Source organism: Mchenga conophoros, linkage group LG8 (genome assembly GCF_057382185.1).
Source record: "Mchenga conophoros isolate Kocher_MC1m ecotype Shallow Benthic linkage group LG8, M_conophoros_male_GT1.1, whole genome shotgun sequence".
Taxonomy (NCBI): domain Eukaryota; kingdom Metazoa; phylum Chordata; class Actinopteri; order Cichliformes; family Cichlidae; genus Mchenga; species Mchenga conophoros.
The window spans coordinates 15,812,543-15,836,337 of NC_140533.1; the positions used below are offsets into that span (position 1 = coordinate 15,812,543).

The following is a 23,795-nucleotide window of genomic DNA, read 5'->3' on the forward strand; positions in this document are numbered from 1 at the left end:
CTTAACCCTTTAAAGCCGGTCGGAGCGGGCACGCTCTGTGTTGCATAACTATCTTTAAATCCTGGTAGCACTGCAACCACATAAGCTAGCACAATAATTTTTTTTGCATATGAAACCGGAGGAGTTGTACTTACATCTTATGCCACCAGCTTGTCCTAAGTCACAGTTTCCTTCCACATATAGCTTTGCAAAAACTGCATAAAAAGCACTTGCAGCAACAAAAACATAATATTCCAGAAACACGCTTTGCTGATTCGATCAGCTGTTTGTAACACTTCCTACGTCCATCAGCGCGAACTATCGCATGTCCGCCATATCCTGCCCAAAACCGGAAGTGATGTCATTTTCCGGAAATGTAGTTTTTTACCATCAGGGCCTTATGAGCCTATACTGGTGTTTTTAAAAGTTATGTTTGACTCTATGACTTTCTGTGTCGTTTCTGGGACGCTTAGGACTCATATTGCACTGCTGGAAATAGTTTATTTTGATGCATATGCTGTTTTTTTGCAAATTTGCACTATAATATTTATTTTCGTTTTTCCTGCAGTATATAAAAATTGGTGTATTTCAAAAATAAAACTATAAAGACACTCAAAATAAATTTCCTGTGGTGGGAAACTATTTTGTGCAACTTTTTTGTATTTCAAGTTTTGAGGGATAAGCCTCTTAAATTTCTCTAACTAGAAATATATGTTAAAAAAACAAAAACGATTTATTTTTTGTAGTTTATTGCACTTTTTTGCAATTTATGTAATTACTATGCACTTAATGCAGACATATTATTAAAATTTGGGCTATAATGGTTGTATTGATGTATATCAACTTGAAATGCTCCCAAAAATGGCACTACAGCATGTAAAAATATAAAGTAAGCTCTGGCGGACTTGGTTCTATGGTAGTTCTTAAAGGGTTAAAGTCTGGCCTACTGTGATTCGTTATTATCCAACACGTTCTCACTCTCAAAGTGTAACATTTTATGCTAGGTGACAAATTGTCAACATATTACGTTTTTGGACACCCAACACGTTCCTAAATGACGAGATCGGAAAAATGAGGGAATATGAGAACCGTTTGGTCTCAATCTACAAATGTTTGCTCTTTTTCTCAACATCGCTTGGGAAAACACTATTTCATGCCATTAAAGTACTGGTTACGATTAGGAATAACGTTATGGTTAGGGATAAGGTTAGGTTTAGGGCTGGAATACAGGGCTGGAACGTCTATTACCGCAGGACCGTCATTCCACTTGATTTCATCCATAACCCGGCGCGTACCATAAGAACGCGGAAGGTCACCTTTCGCGTTCCTCAGGAACGCCATGGGACGTGACAAAACGTCGGGATGTTACGCCTCGGGAGTGTATTATCAGATTTTCCCAAAAACTCACTGAAAAGCATTGAGTTGATCCAAAATGCTGCAGTACGGACAGGGACTAAAAAGAAAGAACATATTTCTCCTATCCTAGCTTCCCTTCTTTTGCTCCCTGTTAAAGCCAGATTCAAATGTAAAATTATTTTCCTCATATAGGTCTTGAACAATCAGGCCTCATCTTATCTTAATGAAATCATAGTGCCGTATCCTCCCAACAGAGCACATCTCAGACTGCTGTTAGGCATTGTTGGATTGTTGCAGTGGTCTCTCTGTTATTTGAGGGTCTTTAGTTTACAATATAAAGTGCCTTGAGGCAATTCCTGCTGTTATTTGACAGTACATGAAAAAAATGTAAGGTTTGAAAGTTTTTTCCTAAAGCTTTATGAATGTAAATGTCTGGACATTTAACACAAGGCATAAGGGACATTTCCTTTTATTCTTTTTAAGGTGAATTAGTGCAGCTGGGTGCTTCATTCTGGAGTGACAGGACCTGTGCACAGAAGTGCACATGTACCTCAACAGGCCTGCAGTGCCGCAATGAGCCGTGCTCCTTTTCACAGATCTGCAAGCCAGCTTCCTTCCAGTTCTCCTGTCAGACAGTGCCAAGAGGAACCTGCACCATAAGTGGTGATCCCCATTACTACACCTTTGATAACACAGTGTTTCACTTTCAAGGCACTTGCACGTATGTTCTCTCTGAGCAATGTAATAGTGGACGGCCCTACTACAGAGTAGAAGGCAAAAATGAGCACAGAGGCAGTACTCGAGTCTCTTGGACACGACTGGTGAAAGTGCATGTCTACAATGACACAATTGAGCTTGTCAAAGGACGTCGTGGTCAGGCTAAGGTTGGTCATTTTGATTCTGGATAAATTCTACACTTTATGACCAGATATACTTTTCTCACTTGATATATTTGCTGGTTTTTTTACAGGTTAACGGGAACTTTGCATTCACTCCATTCTCCCTTAGCAATGGCACCGTGCAGGTTTATGAGTCAGGTTTTTCTGTGTTTGTCAGCACTGACTTTGGTTTAGTGGTGTCTTATGACACAAATCATCATGTCCAGATCAGCTTGCCCTACACTTACCAGAATGGTACATGCGGTCTTTGTGGAAACTTCAATGGCATTCGTAGAGATGACTTTCAAACTCGTGACGGTGAGGTTGTGAGCTCTGATGTGGTTTTTGCTAACAGCTGGCAAGCATCTGGGGATGATGAGCCTGGCTGTGGGCCACAGTGCGGAGGTCTGGACTGTGCTGTTTGCACTGTAGAAGAGACAGCATTGTACAGCAACACTGACCACTGTGGTATCCTCAGCAGTAGTTCTGGACCTTTCACGGCTTGCCATCAGCAACTTCCTCCACAGTCCTTTGTGGACAGTTGTGTGTATGATCTGTGTGTAGGAGGAGGGTACCGACCTATTCTCTGTCAAGCCCTAAGTGTGTATGCAAGTCAGTGTCAACAAAGTGGTATTCAGCTACCAAGTTGGAGGACACCTGGCTTTTGTGGTATGTTAATCACTTTTTTTTTTTTTTGCATTATTTCAAAATATTATTGTATTAAAATTCCACCGATGTAAATATCGATGTTGTTCTCTTATGCCTAGAAATCCCATGTCCAGCCAACAGCCACTTTGAGTCTGAAGGCACAGGATGTCCACCTACCTGTGTTAATCCCAACTCTACCCATAACTGCCCTCTACCTCCCCAGGAAAGCTGCATCTGTGATTCAGGCTACATCCTCAGTGGTGGGGTCTGCGTCCCTCATGCTGAGTGTGGCTGCAGCTTTGAGGGCCGTTACTACCGCTCTGGACAAACTGTAATACTAGACGGAGACTGTGGGAGACGTTGTAGCTGCAGTTATGGCTCCATGACTTGCCACTCTCATGGTTGTGGCCCACTTGAATCATGCAGGGTGGAGGATGGAGAAAGAGGATGCAGACCAAATAGCTATGAAACATGCTGGATCAGAGGCCCAGGGTCATATCAGACATTTGATGGACTGACATACCAATATCCTGGGGCGTGTCGATTGACACTTGCCAAAGTTATGGGACTGTCCAGTCACCCACACTTCATGGTGACAGCAGAAAAAGTGCCAAGAGGCCAGCAAGGTTTTGCACGAATTCTGCATTTTGAAGCAGAGGGGATACACGTATCTATTGAGATGGCAAGGAACAGTAAAGTGAAGGTAAGTGAATGGAACACTTACTTAAAATTATGTTCTTCCTTTAATATTTATTTATGTGTACACGGACTCAATACTGTTTAAGTCTTGTTAACTGCAAAAAACTGGATGATCCTGCAGGTTAACGGTCAGCTGATCAGGCTACCTTTCAGCACTACATCCAACCGAATCCAGATCTTCCACAGCAGCATTTACAGTGTCATCATTCGCACCTCCTTTGGTGTAACTGTGCAGACAGTCTGGCCTCACTTTGTCCGTGTCACTGCTCCTGGTGTCTACAATGGTTCACTGGGTGGACTCTGTGGTAATTACAATGGTCATCCACATGATGACTTCAATACACCCAACGGTGTTCTGGTCAACAGTTCTCAGGACTTTGGAGACAGTTGGCGAGATGGCTCTCTGGCTGCTCACTGCATGGAAAGCATGAACCAAAATTCTACAACTAATTACAATTCTACTGAGTACTGTGGCATTCTCAGCTCACCAGATGGGCCATTTGTACCCTGTTGGTCTGTGGTTGACCCAAGCCAGCAGGTGGATGTATGTGTGGAGATCATGGGGGGCTCTAACAATCCAGCATCAACCCTGTGTGGCGTCCTACGAGATTATGCACTAATGTGTCAACAGAAGGGTGTTGCCTTAGGACAATGGAGAAATGCAACTGGCTGTGGTAAGCATTCAACTGTTTTTGAATTACCGTAATTGTCGGGCTATAAGCCGCTACTTTTTGCACAAGCTTTGAACCCTGCGGCTTTTAGTCAGGTGCGGCTTTTCTATGGATTGTCCATGATTTTTGTGATATCGTAAGACGATTTGTTTTGTTTGTTCCGCTGTTGTACGGCACTACGTTGCCTGGCGGAAGGATCGGGGTTCAAGAGTGGTATGTTGGTCACATGTCCATCCGCCAGGCAACATAGTGCCGTACAAGTAGCGCGAAAAACAAACTTCAAAGTAGCGCTACGCGTTCAGCGGGAGTCGTGGATGATGAGCGGCGATAAACTTGCGAAAAGCAAGTTGTGCTCAACTCTACCGGTGGATTCTGACAGCGTGGAAAAGTGTGCAAACATCCACGATCACCAACGGATTTCGAAGGGCTGGACTGCTGCATGATGAAGAGGAGGACACCGCCACGGCCCTTCAGAGGGTGTTCGACTCCGACACTGACAATGACAATGAGGATTATCTTTGGTTTTGAAAGTGACAACGAAGGAAAGAAGCTGAGAGTGGATGACGAAGCCATCCTGAGCCTGTTCGTTTCCGACACTGGAGAAGAGGACTTTGGTGGTTTTAGTGCGCAGGAAGATGGTGGTGAATGACTGACTTTTCTTCCTGTTAAAGCCGTGTCACTGCACCTGAGCCTAAAAGGTAGTCCGAATCTATTTTTCTGGTGTGCTGTAGGTTACTGTTATGTACTACATTTGTTACTCATTTATGAAGCACAGCACATGTGCAAATATGTACCCATAACTTGTTTTTCAAAATATTAATAAAAGGGGTGTGTCTCCAAACAGCCATCTCTTTCCTGACAATTCGCTTTGTGCATATTCTCTTACATATGATAAGTCAATATTGAAACACCTGCGGCTTTTAGTCAGGTGCGGCTAATGTATGTACAAAACAGGATTTTCCCCTGATTTTAGCTTGTGCGGCTAATATTCAGGTGCGCTTTGTAGTCCGGGAAATACGGTAATTCTAGCCATGATCTCCAAATGTTTAAAAATGCTTTTTTATGTTAACCTGTTTGTTTTTCTCCAGCACTAACCTGCCCATCAAACAGCCATTATGAACTCTGTGGAACCTCTTGTCCTTCTGCTTGCCCCAGCCTCTCTTTCCCCTTCACCTGTGATACTGTGTGCCAGGAGGGCTGTCAGTGTAACAGTGGTTTTATCCTCAATGGTGACCAGTGCGTTCCACCAACATCTTGTGGATGCTATCATCAAGGACGCTATCACCAAGGTGGTGAGCAGTTCTGGGATGGTGAAGAATGTCAGAGCTTGTGTACCTGTAACGGCACTACAGGGAACGTCCACTGTACTCCCAACTCCTGTGGGCCCCAGGAGTCCTGCCGTGTTGTGGAGGGCGAGTTTGGCTGCCATCCCAACCCTCATGGCACCTGCTCTGCTACTGGAGACCCTCACTACATCACCTTTGATCGTAAGGCCTATGACTTCCAAGGAACCTGCCGCTATGTTCTGGTGACCCTCTGTAATGCCACTGATGAGCTCAATCAGTTCTCCGTGGAAGCTAAGAATGAGGCATTGAATGGGCATCCACTTTCAATAGTAGCTGAAGTTTTTGTGAATGTCTGGGGCTACGACGTGCATATGTCAAGGGACAGAAGAGGTTTGGTACAAGTAAGTAGTTAGTGATAGTTCTCATTCGATGATTGTTATGAACAATTTCAGGTGTATGAAGTAAATGGCAGCTACATATATTTTAGGGATATTTTTACTGCTGTGAATGAAAAAAATAACAGTTAAAAAGTAGAAAAACTACCCACTGATTTTCTTTGCATATCTCTTCTAGGTGAATGGAGTAACTAGAAATTTACCTATTATCTTGAATGAAGGTAATGTGTCTATCTATGCAACAGGATCTCGTATACTTGTCAGCACTAATTTTGGCTTGAGTGTTACCTATAATGGATATAGTGCAGTGTTTATCTCCGTACCACCAAATTACAGGTACAATTCCCACCCATCAAAGCTGCAGTAATTATTGTTTGACATGCTTTAAAAAACAGGATAATCCCAGCTATATAAATAATTTATTTACTAATAATTTATCCTTATGAAACTAACACAAGGACTATTGCCAACTGTTGTCATCAACAGAGAAAAAATATGTGGACTTTGTGGAAATTTCAATGGAAATTCAAATGATGACTTTCACACACCATCTGGAACGATAGTCACATCTCCAGATGAGTTTGGGAGAGCCTGGAAGGTGCCAGGCAACTACACGTGCAATGATGGCTGTGGCTCCTCCTGTCCACAGTGTGCCAATGAACAGTCTGCTAGAGATCAGTGTGAGGTGATACAGGCAGCTGATGGGCCCTTCAGTTTCTGCCACGAGGAGGTGGACCCGGCGCCATATTTCAACGACTGCGTGTTTGATGTATGTTTGTCAGGAAATCAAGGCCACGATCTCTTGTGCAGTGCCATTGAATCATATGTCAGTGCCTGTCAGTCTGCTAATGTTCGAATCTATCCTTGGAGAGAGAACACCACCTGCAGTGAGTCAACATGTCATTATATTTTATTTATATCTAAATGTACAAGAAATTTGCTAACCACTTCAGAAATAAAAAGTCCAACAATTTTACAATACTCACTGTATCCACACTGTATTACATTAAAAGTGGTATGTCTGACTAGTGCCATTTGTCACGTTTCTCACTTATTAAGCACTGGACTGTCCAGCCAACAGCCATTATGAGCTGTGCGGTACTGACTGTGGCCACACCTGTGCCAGTAGCATTGATGAAACCTGTGAGCAGTTCTGCTCTGAGGGATGTTTCTGTGATGAAGGCTTCATCAAGAGTGGGACCAGGTGTGTCCCAGTGGAAAGCTGTGGCTGCCAGTATGACGGATTCTACTATGATGTAAGACATATTAAAGTCAATAGTAAATACTCTTTGAAGTAATTCCCTTCAAATCAGCAGAATCAGCAGACTTGCCCTTCTTACATGTAGAAAGCTTCGTGAAGTGTTTTGGACTGTGACAAAGCTTAAAATTCAGAAATATATATTAAAGAAACAACAGAGTCTATTATAGCTCAGTAATAATGTGGTAATATTGAGGTAACAAGGTGGAAACAGGAAGATAAAAACTAGATATATAGCAAATAATTGCCACTTCATTTCCAGAGTAATAACCAAGTGATCTAGTGAGTACTATTACATTTAAATCTATGTAATAACAGACCATAAATTATAAGTGATGATATGGATACAAATGTATGTACATGAGCTTAAAAAAACCCAATTAGTAATAGTATAGTCACATTTACTAACAATTAAACACATTTTTATATATACTAACCTCATAATAATAGGGTAACAAGATACTAATATGATTTTAAGTTTTAATGTTTTGGGATACCATTACCATATTGCCATAATGCTGGAATGAATCCTGCCTCATTCACCAACATTCTTTTTTGTTTGACAACAGTATCACCGTAAATATTATGTTTAAATCTGATATCTTACCTGGAATCAATGTTGGTTTCTGTTCAATAACCAAGAAACAAGGCTACAAAATGCAAATTGACGTTACCTGGATACATGTGGTAGTTTAGGTCTAATAACCAGGAATCAGGGCTGCAACATGGAAAAAATGTTACCAAATGAAAAATTTCAGGAAGCATGATGAATACCTGGAAATGTGGTAGTTTCTATGAAATTGCAAATAATAGGGGTTGCAAAATGCAAAACTACAGTTTATAGTTTCATATAACTGAAATCTTAGGATCACAAAAAAGGTCTTCATTTGCTATCATATATTCAGCATAGCTATTATGACTGTTTTATATTACACCACTAAAAAGAAAATAATTAATATGTAGCTATACAAGCAGAATGATGCTCTAACTCTTTAAACTGCAGAATTTTGGGGGGGAAAAAATCTGTCCCTAAATAAATGAATGCATTAAAACAATCAGTTGAAGATTATACAGCTACATCAGAACAGAACAATTTCTTGAAATTGTGGCATTTAGCATCTGTCCTTTCTGTGGGAGAAAGATCAACAGATATGAGTAGTTGCTCTGTCACAATATTTAGTACATTAATAGTTGCAGTTTGCAGTGATCTAGCAATTACTGCACTAAATCACCTACAATTAATGAAAACAAAATCCTTCAAAATGGTATTTTAAGAACTATATTTGTTGTATCAATTTGGCTATGATTTGGTGTGGTGTGGTTCACAGGCTGGCGAGTCCTTCTGGACAGACGGTTGCTCCCAGAGATGTGAATGTCACGCTCCAAATGACCTGCGATGTTCTGCCTCGTCGTGCACTCCTGAACAGCAGTGCTCCATCAGAGATGGCCAGCTGGGCTGTTACAATGCTACCACCTGCACAGTATCTTTCAAAGGTATCGTGTACATTTTCCCTGCTATGCAGATGATCTCCAGCTCTGTCAATGAAACTATGAGACTAAACTGTAGGAATGTCTTAAAGACATAAAGACATGGATGATCTTTAATTTTCTGCTTCAAATTCAGATAAAGATAAGATTATTGTACTCAGCTATAAAACTCTTATAAACATGATGTCTAACCAGATGCACACTCGGATTGGGATTACCATGGCCTCCAGTAACACTAAGAGAAATGTTTGCATTGTTTTTGACCAGGTTATGTCCTTCAGTGCTCATATTAAACAAATAATTAGAATGGCTTTCTTGCATTTTAATTAGAAAAATCCTATTTCAGAGTGACGCCAAAAAATTAGTTCATGCATTTATTACTTAACCCTTTAAAGCCGGTCGGAGCGGGCACGCTCTGTGTTGCATAACTATCTTTAAATCCTGGTAGCACTGCAACCACATAAGCTAGCACAATAATTTTTTTTGCATATGAAACCGGAGGAGTTGTACTTACATCTTATGCCACCAGCTTGTCCTAAGTCACAGTTTCCTTCCACATATAGCTTTGCAAAAACTGCATAAAAAGCACTTGCAGCAACAAAAACATAATATTCCAGAAACACGCTTTGCTGATTCGATCAGCTGTTTGTAACACTTCCTACGTCCATCAGCGCGAACTATCGCATGTCCGCCATATCCTGCCCAAAACCGGAAGTGATGTCATTTTCCGGAAATGTAGTTTTTTACCATCAGGGCCTTATGAGCCTATACTGGTGTTTTTAAAAGTTATGTTTGACTCTATGACTTTCTGTGTCGTTTCTGGGACGCTTAGGACTCATATTGCACTGCTGGAAATAGTTTATTTTGATGCATATGCTGTTTTTTTGCAAATTTGCACTATAATATTTATTTTCGTTTTTCCTGCAGTATATAAAAATTGGTGTATTTCAAAAATAAAACTATAAAGACACTCAAAATAAATTTCCTGTGGTGGGAAACTATTTTGTGCAACTTTTTTGTATTTCAAGTTTTGAGGGATAAGCCTCTTAAATTTCTCTAACTAGAAATATATGTTAAAAAAACAAAAACGATTTATTTTTTGTAGTTTATTGCACTTTTTTGCAATTTATGTAATTACTATGCACTTAATGCAGACATATTATTAAAATTTGGGCTATAATGGTTGTATTGATGTATATCAACTTGAAATGCTCCCAAAAATGGCACTACAGCATGTAAAAATATAAAGTAAGCTCTGGCGGACTTGGTTCTATGGTAGTTCTTAAAGGGTTAAAGTCTGGCCTACTGTGATTCGTTATTATCCAACACGTTCTCACTCTCAAAGTGTAACATTTTATGCTAGGTGACAAATTGTCAACATATTACGTTTTTGGACACCCAACACGTTCCTAAATGACGAGATCGGAAAAATGAGGGAATATGAGAACCGTTTGGTCTCAATCTACAAATGTTTGCTCTTTTTCTCAACATCGCTTGGGAAAACACTATTTCATGCCATTAAAGTACTGGTTACGATTAGGAATAACGTTATGGTTAGGGATAAGGTTAGGTTTAGGGCTGGAATACAGGGCTGGAACGTCTATTACCGCAGGACCGTCATTCCACTTGATTTCATCCATAACCCGGCGCGTACCATAAGAACGCGGAAGGTCACCTTTCGCGTTCCTCAGGAACGCCATGGGACGTGACAAAACGTCGGGATGTTACGCCTCGGGAGTGTATTATCAGATTTTCCCAAAAACTCACTGAAAAGCATTGAGTTGATCCAAAATGCTGCAGTACGGACAGGGACTAAAAAGAAAGAACATATTTCTCCTATCCTAGCTTCCCTTCTTTTGCTCCCTGTTAAAGCCAGATTCAAATGTAAAATTATTTTCCTCATATAGGTCTTGAACAATCAGGCCTCATCTTATCTTAATGAAATCATAGTGCCGTATCCTCCCAACAGAGCACATCTCAGACTGCTGTTAGGCATTGTTGGATTGTTGCAGTGGTCTCTCTGTTATTTGAGGGTCTTTAGTTTACAATATAAAGTGCCTTGAGGCAATTCCTGCTGTTATTTGACAGTACATGAAAAAAATGTAAGGTTTGAAAGTTTTTTCCTAAAGCTTTATGAATGTAAATGTCTGGACATTTAACACAAGGCATAAGGGACATTTCCTTTTATTCTTTTTAAGGTGAATTAGTGCAGCTGGGTGCTTCATTCTGGAGTGACAGGACCTGTGCACAGAAGTGCACATGTACCTCAACAGGCCTGCAGTGCCGCAATGAGCCGTGCTCCTTTTCACAGATCTGCAAGCCAGCTTCCTTCCAGTTCTCCTGTCAGACAGTGCCAAGAGGAACCTGCACCATAAGTGGTGATCCCCATTACTACACCTTTGATAACACAGTGTTTCACTTTCAAGGCACTTGCACGTATGTTCTCTCTGAGCAATGTAATAGTGGACGGCCCTACTACAGAGTAGAAGGCAAAAATGAGCACAGAGGCAGTACTCGAGTCTCTTGGACACGACTGGTGAAAGTGCATGTCTACAATGACACAATTGAGCTTGTCAAAGGACGTCGTGGTCAGGCTAAGGTTGGTCATTTTGATTCTGGATAAATTCTACACTTTATGACCAGATATACTTTTCTCACTTGATATATTTGCTGGTTTTTTTACAGGTTAACGGGAACTTTGCATTCACTCCATTCTCCCTTAGCAATGGCACCGTGCAGGTTTATGAGTCAGGTTTTTCTGTGTTTGTCAGCACTGACTTTGGTTTAGTGGTGTCTTATGACACAAATCATCATGTCCAGATCAGCTTGCCCTACACTTACCAGAATGGTACATGCGGTCTTTGTGGAAACTTCAATGGCATTCGTAGAGATGACTTTCAAACTCGTGACGGTGAGGTTGTGAGCTCTGATGTGGTTTTTGCTAACAGCTGGCAAGCATCTGGGGATGATGAGCCTGGCTGTGGGCCACAGTGCGGAGGTCTGGACTGTGCTGTTTGCACTGTAGAAGAGACAGCATTGTACAGCAACACTGACCACTGTGGTATCCTCAGCAGTAGTTCTGGACCTTTCACGGCTTGCCATCAGCAACTTCCTCCACAGTCCTTTGTGGACAGTTGTGTGTATGATCTGTGTGTAGGAGGAGGGTACCGACCTATTCTCTGTCAAGCCCTAAGTGTGTATGCAAGTCAGTGTCAACAAAGTGGTATTCGGCTACCAAGTTGGAGGACACCTGGCTTTTGTGGTATGTTAATCACTTTTTTTTTTTTTGCATTATTTCAAAATATTATTGTATTAAAATTCCACCGATGTAAATATCGATGTTGTTCTCTTATGCCTAGAAATCCCATGTCCAGCCAACAGCCACTTTGAGTCTGAAGGCACAGGATGTCCACCTACCTGTGTTAATCCCAACTCTACCCATAACTGCCCTCTACCTCCCCAGGAAAGCTGCATCTGTGATTCAGGCTACATCCTCAGTGGTGGGGTCTGCGTCCCTCATGCTGAGTGTGGCTGCAGCTTTGAGGGCCGTTACTACCGCTCTGGACAAACTGTAATACTAGACGGAGACTGTGGGAGACGTTGTAGCTGCAGTTATGGCTCCATGACTTGCCACTCTCATGGTTGTGGCCCACTTGAATCATGCAGGGTGGAGGATGGAGAAAGAGGATGCAGACCAAATAGCTATGAAACATGCTGGATCAGAGGCCCAGGGTCATATCAGACATTTGATGGACTGACATACCAATATCCTGGGGCGTGTCGATTGACACTTGCCAAAGTTATGGGACTGTCCAGTCACCCACACTTCATGGTGACAGCAGAAAAAGTGCCAAGAGGCCAGCAAGGTTTTGCACGAATTCTGCATTTTGAAGCAGAGGGGATACACGTATCTATTGAGATGGCAAGGAACAGTAAAGTGAAGGTAAGTGAATGGAACACTTACTTAAAATTATGTTCTTCCTTTAATATTTATTTATGTGTACACGGACACAATACTGTTTAAGTCTTGTTAACTGCAAAAAACTGGATGATCCTGCAGGTTAACGGTCAGCTGATCAGGCTACCTTTCAGCACTACATCCAACCGAATCCAGATCTTCCACAGCAGCATTTACAGTGTCATCATTCGCACCTCCTTTGGTGTAACTGTGCAGACAGTCTGGCCTCACTTTGTCCGTGTCACTGCTCCTGGTGTCTACAATGGTTCACTGGGTGGACTCTGTGGTAATTACAATGGTCATCCACATGATGACTTCAATACACCCAACGGTGTCCTGATCAACAGTTCTCAGGACTTTGGAGACAGTTGGCGAGATGGCTCTCTGGCTGCTCACTGCGTGGAAAGCATGAACCAAAATTCTACAACTAATTACAATTCTACTGAGTACTGTGGCATTCTCAGCTCACCAGATGGGCCATTTGTACCCTGTTGGTCTGTGGTTGACCCAAGCCAGCAGGTGGATGTATGTGTGGAGATCATGGGGGGCTCTAACAATCCAGCATCAACTCTGTGTGGTGTCCTACGAGATTATGCACTAATGTGTCAACAGAAGGGTGTTGCCTTAGGACAATGGAGAAATGCAACTGGCTGTGGTAAGCATTCAACTGTTTTTGAATTAATTCTAGCCACGATCTCCAAATGTTTAAAAATGCTTTTTTATGTTAACCTGTTTGTTTTTCTCCAGCACTAACCTGCCCATCAAACAGCCATTATGAACTCTGTGGAACCTCTTGTCCTTCTGCTTGCCCCAGCCTCTCTTTCCCCTTCACCTGTGATACTGTGTGCCAGGAGGGCTGTCAGTGTAACAGTGGTTTTATCCTCAATGGTGACCAGTGCGTTCCACCAACATCTTGTGGATGCTATCATCAAGGACGCTATCACCAAGGTGGTGAGCAGTTCTGGGATGGTGAAGAATGTCAGAGCTTGTGTACCTGTAACGGCACTACAGGGAACGTCCACTGTACTCCCAACTCCTGTGGTCCCCAGGAGTCCTGCCGTGTGGTGGAGGGCGAGTTTGGCTGCCATCCCAACCTTCATGGCACCTGCTCTGCCTCTGGAGACCCTCACTACATCACCTTTGATCGTAGGGCCTATGACTTCCAAGGAACCTGCCGCTATGTTCTGGTGACCCTCTGTAATGCCACTGATGAGCTCAATCAGTTTTCCGTGGAAGCTAAGAATGAGGCATTGAATGGGCTTCCACTTTCAATAGTAGCTGAAGTTTTTGTGAATGTCTGGGGCTACGACGTGCATATGTCAAGGGACAGAAGAGGTTTGGTACAAGTAAGTAGTTCTCATTCGATGATTGTTATGAACAATTTCAGGTGTATGAAGTAAATGGCAGCTACATATATTTTAGGGATATTTTTACTGCTGTGAATGAAAAAAATAACAATTAAAAAGTAGAAAAACTACCCACTGATTTTCTTTGCATATCTCTTCTAGGTGAATGGAGTAACTAGAAATTTACCTATTGTCTTGAATGAAGGTAATGTGTCTATCTATGCAACAGGATCTCGTATACTTGTCAGCACTAATTTTGGCTTGAGTGTTACCTATAATGGATATAGTGCAGTGTTTATCTCCGTACCACCAAATTACAGGTACAATTCCCACCCATCAAAGCTGAAGTAATTATTGTTTGACATGCTTTAAAAAACAGGATAATCCCAGCTATATAAATAATTTCTTTACTAATAATTTATCCTTATGAAACTAACACAAGGACTATTGCTAACTGTTGTCATCAACAGAGAAAAAATATGTGGACTTTGTGGAAATTTCAATGGAAATTCAAATGATGACTTTCACACACCATCTGGAACGATAGTCACATCTCCAGATGAGTTTGGGAGAGCCTGGAAGGTGCCAGGCAACTACACGTGCAATGATGGCTGTGGCTCCTCCTGTCCACAGTGTGCCAATGAACAGTCTGCTAGAGATCAGTGTGAGGTGATACAGGCAGCTGATGGGCCCTTCAGTTTCTGCCACGAGGAGGTGGACCCGGCGCCATATTTCAACGACTGCGTGTTTGATGTATGTTTGTCAGGAAATCAAGGCCACGATCTCTTGTGCAGTGCCATTGAATCATATGTCAGTGCCTGTCAGTCTGCTAATGTTCGAATCTATCCTTGGAGAGAGAACACCACCTGCAGTGAGTCAACATGTCATTATATTTTATTTATATCTAAATGTACAAGAAATTTCCTAATCACTTCAGAAATAAAATGTCCAATAATTTTACAATACTCACTGTATCCACACTGTATTACATTAAAAGTGGTATGTCTGACTAGTGCCATTTGTCACGTTTCTCACTTATTAAGCACTGGACTGTCCAGCCAACAGCCATTATGAGCTGTGCGGTACTGACTGTGGCCACACCTGTGCCAGTAGCATTGATGAAACCTGTGAGCAGTTCTGCTCTGAGGGATGTTTCTGTGATGAAGGCTTCATCAAGAGTGGGACCAGGTGTGTCCCAGTGGAAAGCTGTGGCTGCCAGTATGACGGATTCTACTATGATGTAAGACATATTAAAGTCAATAGTAAATATTCTTTGAAGTAATTCCCTTCAAATCAGCAGAATCAGCAGACTTGCCCTTCTTACATTTAGAAAGCTTCGTGAAGTGTTTTGGACTGTGACAAAGCTTAAAATTCAGAAATATATTTTAAAGAAACAACAGAGTCTATTATAGCTCAGTAATAATGTTGTAATATTGAGGTAACAAGGTGGAAACAGGAAGATAAAAACTAGATATATAGCAAATAATTGCCACTTCATTTCCAGAGTAATAACCAAGTGATCTAGTGAGTACTATTGCATTTAAATCTATCTAATAACAGACCATAAATTATAAGTGATAATATGGATACAAATGTATGTACATGAGCTTAAAAAAACAATTAGTAATAGTATAGTCACAATCACTAGCAATAAAACACATTTTTATATATACTAACCTCATAATAATAGGGTAACAAGATACTAATATGATTTTAAGTTTTAATGTTTTGGGATACCATTACCATATTGCCATAATGCTGGAATGAATCCTGCCTCATCCACCAACATTCTTTTTTGTTTGACAACAGTATCACCGTAAATATTATGTTTAAATCTGATATCTTACCTGGAATCTGTCAAGAACCGAAGTTCAACACACAAGCTGGACCCAGGAGCAGAACACACACACAGCGGTACGAGAGAAAAAATAAACTTTATTATAACTGAGAGTGTCCCGGGAGAGTAGAAGGGAGAAAACGCACGGAACCAGAGAAACCGAGGGACCGGGAGAAGAATCGCGCAGGAAACGCCGAGAGCGGGACCGTGGGAGGCTGAAACAGAAAAAGAAAAAAGGATTATTGGGGTGCGGGTAAACCGGCAGCATACGAGGGGAGGTAGTGTACGCGTCTTACGATGATAGCGGGGCCAAGGGAACCGGAGGGAGGGGTGAGGGTCCGTGGGGAGAAGCTCCAGAAAGGGCGAGGCAGCTGGGGTTGATCGTGATCCAAATTCTGGACAGGCAGGTGGACAGGCTGGTGACTCAAAACACGCCGAGCAGTGATCTGGGTATACAAGGCAGAGTTAGTACTAGTTCACACGGATAGGATTGCCTAAGGACTTTCCCGTAGGTGTGCGTTACCGCTGAAGGATGATTACGGATTGGCGTGGAGCAGCAGGCTGGGCAGGATTAAATGGTCCACCTGGTGATCGCCTGGGATGGGATGCAGGTGTGGAGTCAGCGGCCACGCCCACGGGAGTGGGCATCCCATCAGCACCTCAGACGCCGGGCCGCGGACCATGACAGAATCAATGTTGGTTTCTGTTCAATAACCAAGAAACAAGGCTACAAAATGCAAATTGACGTTACCTGGAAACATGTGGTAGTTTAGGTCTAATAACCAGGAATCAGGGCTGCAACATGGAAAAAATGTTAGTTCCATGTTAATAACCAAATAAAATCCAAACCAAATGAAAAATTTCAGGAAGCATGATGAATACCTGGAAACGTGGTAGTTTCTATGAAATAGCAAATAATAGGGGTTGCAAAATGCAAAACTACAGTTTATAGTTTCATATAACTGAAATCTTAGGATCACAAAAAAGGTCTTCATTTGCTATCATATATTCAGCATAGCTATTATGACTGTTTTATATTACACCACTGAAGGAAACTGTTTCCAGGGCCTACTCCGTGGATCGGCTTCCTCCGAGGCGTGGACGTCTATCAGCAGAGAATGTACCTTCACCTATCAGCAGAGAATGTCCCTTAGTCTGTAACACAGTCAAATATATTCTCAAGTAATATTCAAGCATGCCATTCAGCGTGTTAGTACGAGCAGCTCGGGAGCAGCTTGGGAGAACAAGAAAACAGAGACTGCTTTAGATTGTCTTCCCAAAGTGACTCAACTTTATTCACAAGTACAACAGTTTATATAGAGGGTAAAATTCATGAGACAGCAGATTTATCAGTTTAAACCAGTACAGACCAAGATAAGGCAGCGTCTTCCTGCCCTTGGGTGAAGAAGCATCCTTTGTGTAGTTTATTAGTTCAGCTACAATTGTGATTATCTCAGCGACATATTTTCAAGGCACAAAACGAAGAGTTCTTTCATTAGTGAAATCTGAAACAAACCATTTGGCCTTCAACAGGCGTCTAAAAGATTAAGAAACTAATGTAGCTGAGGGAGTGATCTCTGTGGTATTTCAACCTTGTTGAATGACAGAGTTTTCCTGTATAATGTCACTATAAAACAATATCCAGTAAATGCTCCCATGGTACTAAAATACCTAACAGTTCCACTCTTTTTTTATTATTATTTTTTAAAAAAATAATAACTCAAATAGAAAGGAAAAATCACAAATGTAATAACATAATATAAAAAGCAAATCATAAAATGTAATAGTTCACAACCTAATGTTCAATATACACATCAGGAACATCATTGGTAACATCTGGCACATCCTCAGGATCAATTTGTGCTAATTGCAAATACATTGAAGTAGCTGTACTAGTAGCTATACGGGTTATCATTGAGCGTACACAGGGTATCACACAACAGGCAATAATCATCAAAAACAAAATAATACATGCTACAACTGTTACAAAGGCTACAATGAGTTCCTTCCATTTTCCAAACGTGTCCTGCATCCACTTGTCTAGCCACTGACCGTGACCTGTATTGGCTCTTAGTTCTATCTGCAATGCTTCAAGTTTATTCATAGCTTGTGTAAATGAACCGTCAGGGGCGGTATTATTGGGAATAAAAGTACAACAAACATCTTCAAACATAGCACAAACACCTCCTTTCTCAGCTAACAGCATATCTAGGGCCATTCTATTTTGCATGGTCATTAAGGAGGCAGCAGACATCTGTTCTCCTAGGGCTTTAAGGGCCGTATTGGTCAAATTAGTAAGTCTTTGCTGATTGTAATAAACATAATTGATCCAGCCTACATTTTTGTTTACCTGTATCCACGGTAGTATTGAGACAAACCCTGCTGATATTTCTCCTTGTGCCTTTAATTCATTTGGTATCCCGCGTGGAACTCCTATAGCATCTATGTAAACGTTATGTGAATAAGCGGAGCGTTCCGTCCGTCTGCTGGATACAGGCAGATCCGAGGTTTGTTGTATCAGTAGTTCTTGAGCTAAAGTTACTAGACCGCAGGTACCGGTCCAATTAACAGGTAAGGCTAATCTAAGAGTATTATTGCACATCCAATAAGCATGTGGGATTGGTCTGGTCAGGCGCGAAGCTGTAAAGCCTTTTAATATGCCTCCCCAGTACGAGTCGTTTAGTGTGTTGGGCGAATGCAGGATTGTTGAGTTATCTGAATGCGTACTTATATATGCATATATATAAGAAAACATATGTTTATATTGTGTCCTGTCAACACTCGGTGCTAGCCATGTTTCGTTACAGCGTGCTCCTGGAGAGTCAGAAAAGAACGTATAGTTTTGTGTGTCATAATTTATGTTTTCAAGTTTTGGTCGGTGTATGCATGTCATCAAGATATTTGGGTGATGGCGCACCTGTGTTGGGGGCGAAAGAGGTTCAGTGCGGTCTTCGGGGCGCTTCATTTGGTTGCAGGGGTGGGTAGAATCATTAATCATGCTAACATCCTTACTAGAGACTTGTCCTGTGTATATGAATAAACAATCTAAAGGACTTAGTTCTACTCGCACCGCTTCAATCAGGGTTACTGTTAAGGGCCCCTTTTTATCATTTTTGAATAGCATCTTTGTTAAGGGAAAACCTGAAATTGGATATCCCACTATGACCTGTTCTGGATTACCCTTTGAACAGACATAACAGTTACTGTTTCCTAAGTCACGAGCGGCTATTCTGGCATTGTCATACCAGGCGTTAGTTCCTGTTCTAGGGGGTGCATAAGATGGTTTATTGGTGGTGTCTGTGTTGCTTTCTACTGATTTTAGAGAACGTGACGAGTGTACTAGGTGGGTGTCTTGCCAAGTGGAGCATGAGGTATTGTCAGCAAAATGTGGCTTGCAGAAATGTGAACAGGGTTGCACTTTACAATACGAAATAGTAAAAAATAAAAATCCTAAGGTTAATGCAGTAGATATGATTAATAACCTAAATATATAAAAAAGACAGTTCTTTAGTCGTCTCCTGGCCTGGTCCCAGGTTCGAGAGACACCGTATAAGCGTCGTGTGATGACAATGGGCATTTCATTTTCTCCATTATCAGGATGAAACGAGTCTATCTTTATCAGGTTAGACATTGTGTGGTACTCTAGGCTTTCTGTTCCTGCTGGATGTTCGAGTACCTTGTTGTTGTTCAGGTGGGGGATCAAAGGGCTGTCTGAGTCTTGGCTCTTTCCGGCGTTGTGTGTTAATCAGTGATTGTGTGTGTGTAGGTGTATTGAATCCGGGCGCTGGCTCGCCTGAGTCGTCATCTATAGGTGTATTGAATCCGGGCGCTGGCTCGCCGGAGACGTCATCTACTTGATCCGACGCCTTAGGTGGTTTGGTGGGGCTGGTCTTAACCCTGCTGGCATGAATCCACTGAGGTTGTCCGTCTGTTAGGATGCTGGTTCTCGTCACTGCAAGTACAGTCTGGGGGCTGGAACACGCGGCCTCCCCGAGTGCCCTTGGTTTTAGCAACTTTACCAATACCGCATCTCCTGGTTTCCACGGATGGGTTGGATCTATGGAAGGGAGAGGCTGAGAGAGACAAACTTTCTGATAGTTATTATTCAGTGTTTCTACCAGGTTATGAACATAGTCAGACAATGCAGTGTCTATGTCCCCTTCCAATAGCGGTGCCCCTCTGGAGGCTGACCATGGTGTTGGAAACGGTCTTCCCATGATTATTTCAAATGGAGATAATTTGGTTGCTGCGGATGGAGTCATTCTAATCTCGCAGAGGATTTGAGGAAGTAATTTGATCCAGGTCATTCCTGTTTCTATCATTGCTTTAGTCAGGTGGTTTTTTATGGTCCTATTCATTCTTTCTACAACTCCTGAACTCTGAGGATGGTATGGCACATGATATTTCCAGTCTATTGCTAGAGTTTTAGCACACTTTTGAATTACTTCTGATGTGAATGAAGGTCCTCTATCACTGTTAATTTGGTGAGGTATTCCAAATCTGGGTATTATTTCATTGCACAACTTTTGACAGACTACTTCTGCAGTTTCTTTTGATGTTGGATAAGCTTCTACCCATTTACTAAATTGGTCCACTATTACCAGTAAGTACTTGATGCTTCCTTGTGCTGGCATGTGTGTAAAATCAATTTGTAATGTATGAAATGGGAAATCTGGTTGTGGTAAATGCTGATGTTTTGCTTTTGGTTTTCCTACATTAGTTCGTGCACATGTTAGACAGGTTGCTAATATGCGTTTTACTGCGTGTGATGTTTTCTCGATTACAAATCTTGATTTTATTGCTCCTATTACCCCTCTTTGTCCGACATGACTCACACCGTGAAAATGGCGGACAAGGATTGGCAGTAGTGAAGATGGGAGGGCAATCAAACCCTCAAGGTTTTTGTATAAGCCGTCTCTGTTATCTAAGGTACAATCATTACTTTCCCAGTAAGTGTAATCTAAGGCAGAGGCCTGCTCTTGTATGAATTTTAGGTCAACATTTGTTTCTAAATAGTCTGGGAGCGTGACAAGTGGCAGCTGTAAAGGCAAAGATAATACTTCCCTTCTGGGTGGTTGCTGTGAGGCAGCAGCTGCTTTCGCGGTTACGTCTGCAAGAGCATTTCCCACTGCTTCGTCTGTGTCAGCCGTGCTGTGCCCCTTCGTTTTAACAACTGCAATTGCCGATGGCAGCTGTATAGCCTGCAAAAGTCTTTGAACAAGGTCAGAATTAGCGATCGATTTTCCATCAGCAGATCTAAATCCTCTTTGTCTCCACAATGTGCCAAAGTCATGCACCACACCGAATGCATAACGGCTATCAGTGTAAATTGTTACCCGCTTATCCACATGTAACTCACAGGCGCGTATTAAAGCCATGAGTTCTGCTTTTTGTGCTGCGACATGGTGCAGTAATGTCATAGCCTATGTCCGAGTTATGTGACAAAACCACTGTTCGGCCTTCACTGGTGTGAGCAGTTATCATGTTGTTGAACAGTGTGAGAGAAACAAATATGTGGCTTCCAGGCATGGGGTTACCTGGTAACGGTGTTTGCACATGTTTTTGACACAGAGTGTGACGTGGGATACCAGTCAGATGGATATTGAGTTCATTCTCCGCTGAGGCGTCCAGCTGACACAGAGGCTGTTCTTTCTCCATGGTGTCGGTGCATAGGGCAGAGAAAACATAGCTGTTATCAGTATCTGCAAACATTTCACCCTTTGTGTTAAATGAAATACACAAGTTCATTTTTGCCATTAAATCTCTGCCTAATAGATTCACAGGCGAGTTTGGAATAATTATGAATGGATGATATGTAATTTCATCTGGTTTTGGGCCCCAGCGTGTTTTTAGAGAATGAGTTTTGGGGCATTGCACTAGAGTTCCGTTTATTCCCATGGTGTTGATGCACACAGAGGAAACAGGCCCACTATAGAATTTTCCAGACAGTGAACTTTTAGTGGCTCCACTGTCAACTAAAAAAGAATAAGTCTTTTCACCTATCTCTATATCTAACATGGGCAAGCTTTCTGTGTTACGGGACAATTGCAAATGCAGCATCGTGTGTAGTGCTTCACACTGTCCCTCATCCTCACCTGGGCCTCCCTATTGTCGGTCCAGCCTTTCGTTATCATATGGGTGGGGATTAAAATGTGGATTATAAGGTTGCTGCCGAAGTGCAAAGGGGCCATTATTTTGATGTGATTCCTGTCTGCGTTGCCAGTTACCTTGTCTGTAAGAGCTCTGCTGACGCCTAGTGGCAGGAGCTGGTCCTGTGTTTTGTGGTTGAGACCTATGTGCTGCTGATTTGCATTCCCTCCTCCAGTGTCCTATTTTTCCACAATAAAAACATACGTCTCCACTCCTATCTCTCCTTCTGAAATCTCCCTGCTGCGCTTGTTGAGGGGACGGGGCCCCTGCATACATCATTTTTTCACTTTCCTCTGAGCCTTCAACATCAAAATTCAACATCATCTTAACAGTTTTAGCCTTCGTGCTGTTGGGGAAAAGATCTGCACCAGCTTTTGTTTTGACAAGTGTGATAAAGTTCTTTATTTTCATGTCATAGAGATTATCAGTGGCAGTCAGCTTCAATAGTTGTGAACATTCTGGATGAATGTTGTTTAAGAATGTTGTTATGAAAATCTGATCATTTCCTCCTTCAGGCATGCATGCCTCATTAGTCCAGCAGTGCATGAAACGTTTCATAAACACTAGAATGGATTCATCTGGCTTTTGCTTACACATGGTTACTGCATTTAAATCAATTTTATCTCTAGACATTGTGAGCAGAAATTTCTTTAGATTTTGAAAAAAGGCTGTGATTTTGTCATCGTTTATCCACAAAAACGAGGTGGTGTTGGCTGCTTGGTCATTTTTAGGGTCTAGTTCCTCTACTTCTTCAATAAGCTGAGATTCAGTCACACCTGGAATTCGTTGACATAATATATATCTATAGTCAGGCCCACCCAAGTGGTGGTATCTGGTACTTCTCTGTAATGCAGAAACAAAGGCTGTAGGATTTTGTAGAGGATCGGGAAGTTCTTTAATGGTTGCTGCTAACTCTGAAATTTTAGGGGGTTGAATGCAACACATGTCCCCTATTATCATGAACGGGAGGGAGGTGCTGACGTCATTAAATTGTGATCCCTGCTTTTCTTTATAACGGGTGTTTTTGTGGGGGCCCTCTTGAGTTTTTTCCTCTTTTTTCTGCTTTAAGTAGTTCCTTATTAAATTTCTGGTGTTAGTTATTGCTTTTGGCACAGTTAAACCATTCGCTACTCTAGTGTGGCGCTGAACATGATTATCTATGACGGAAACGGCTTGCTGCAGTTCAGCTTCCGTACGTTCAGTTAAAGGATCTTTCATGATTTCCTCACACTCTGTCATTAACTGTTTTGTTTGCTTTTTATGTTCCTGTAACTCTCTTTCTCGTTCAGTGTATTCTCGTTCCTGTCTTTGATCTAGGTTAAACCAGTCATCTTCTTCTGATTTAGGTGTCATTTCAGTGCCTTCCTCACTCCTTTGGGATTTTGCTGTTATATCAGGATATACGCGCTGGTGACGTGCAGCCGCCGCAGCAGCTATTAATTCTGTTTTTTCATCATAAGGCGGCGGAGCCGTAGGTTGAACAGATGGGCATATAAGGCTAGTTTTTTCTGCAGTGGATTTACTAGAGCCTACACTGGCTTGATTTAAAGCATTTACGTCTGGCTCGGGTCCTTTTTTCCATAGTGGTAGCATGCGATTGGTCACATCACGACATTCTATCATATATTTTTTACAGGACTTTTTAATCAGCCTACTTTCCTTATCACAAATAGTATTTAACATTTCTACTGACCTGTTTTCTGGCGATAATCGTTCGGGATAGGGCTCCGGAAATACATTAGGATGCATTAAAGTTATAGTTCTTAAGTTCGAGACGAAATCAGTCACGTAAGCACTTCCGCATGTTCTGGATACGTAATCATGGAAGTCTTCATTGATTCGCGAG

General features: G+C 41.9%; 1 protein-coding gene across 1 annotated transcript in view; it reads left to right on the forward strand.

Annotated features, from left to right (window-relative positions):
- The window catches only part of LOC146568484 (IgGFc-binding protein-like), a 55,203-nt gene that overhangs the window by 5,498 nt on the left and 25,910 nt on the right, over nucleotides 1–23,795 (forward strand). Inside the window, exons 7-22 of the mRNA XM_085283548.1 lie at nucleotides 1,819–2,219; nucleotides 2,306–2,825; nucleotides 2,981–3,564; nucleotides 3,682–4,234; nucleotides 5,320–5,918; nucleotides 6,562–6,748; nucleotides 6,972–7,168; nucleotides 8,499–8,664; nucleotides 10,857–11,257; nucleotides 11,344–11,920; nucleotides 12,018–12,601; nucleotides 12,719–13,271; nucleotides 13,364–13,962; nucleotides 14,125–14,282; nucleotides 14,433–14,833; nucleotides 15,006–15,202. Of these exons, the coding sequence (XP_085139674.1) occupies nucleotides 1,819–2,219; nucleotides 2,306–2,825; nucleotides 2,981–3,564; nucleotides 3,682–4,234; nucleotides 5,320–5,918; nucleotides 6,562–6,748; nucleotides 6,972–7,168; nucleotides 8,499–8,664; nucleotides 10,857–11,257; nucleotides 11,344–11,920; nucleotides 12,018–12,601; nucleotides 12,719–13,271; nucleotides 13,364–13,962; nucleotides 14,125–14,282; nucleotides 14,433–14,833; nucleotides 15,006–15,202 (6,677 nt within the window). The remainder of the gene's footprint in view (nucleotides 1–1,818; nucleotides 2,220–2,305; nucleotides 2,826–2,980; nucleotides 3,565–3,681; nucleotides 4,235–5,319; nucleotides 5,919–6,561; nucleotides 6,749–6,971; nucleotides 7,169–8,498; nucleotides 8,665–10,856; nucleotides 11,258–11,343; nucleotides 11,921–12,017; nucleotides 12,602–12,718; nucleotides 13,272–13,363; nucleotides 13,963–14,124; nucleotides 14,283–14,432; nucleotides 14,834–15,005; nucleotides 15,203–23,795) is intronic.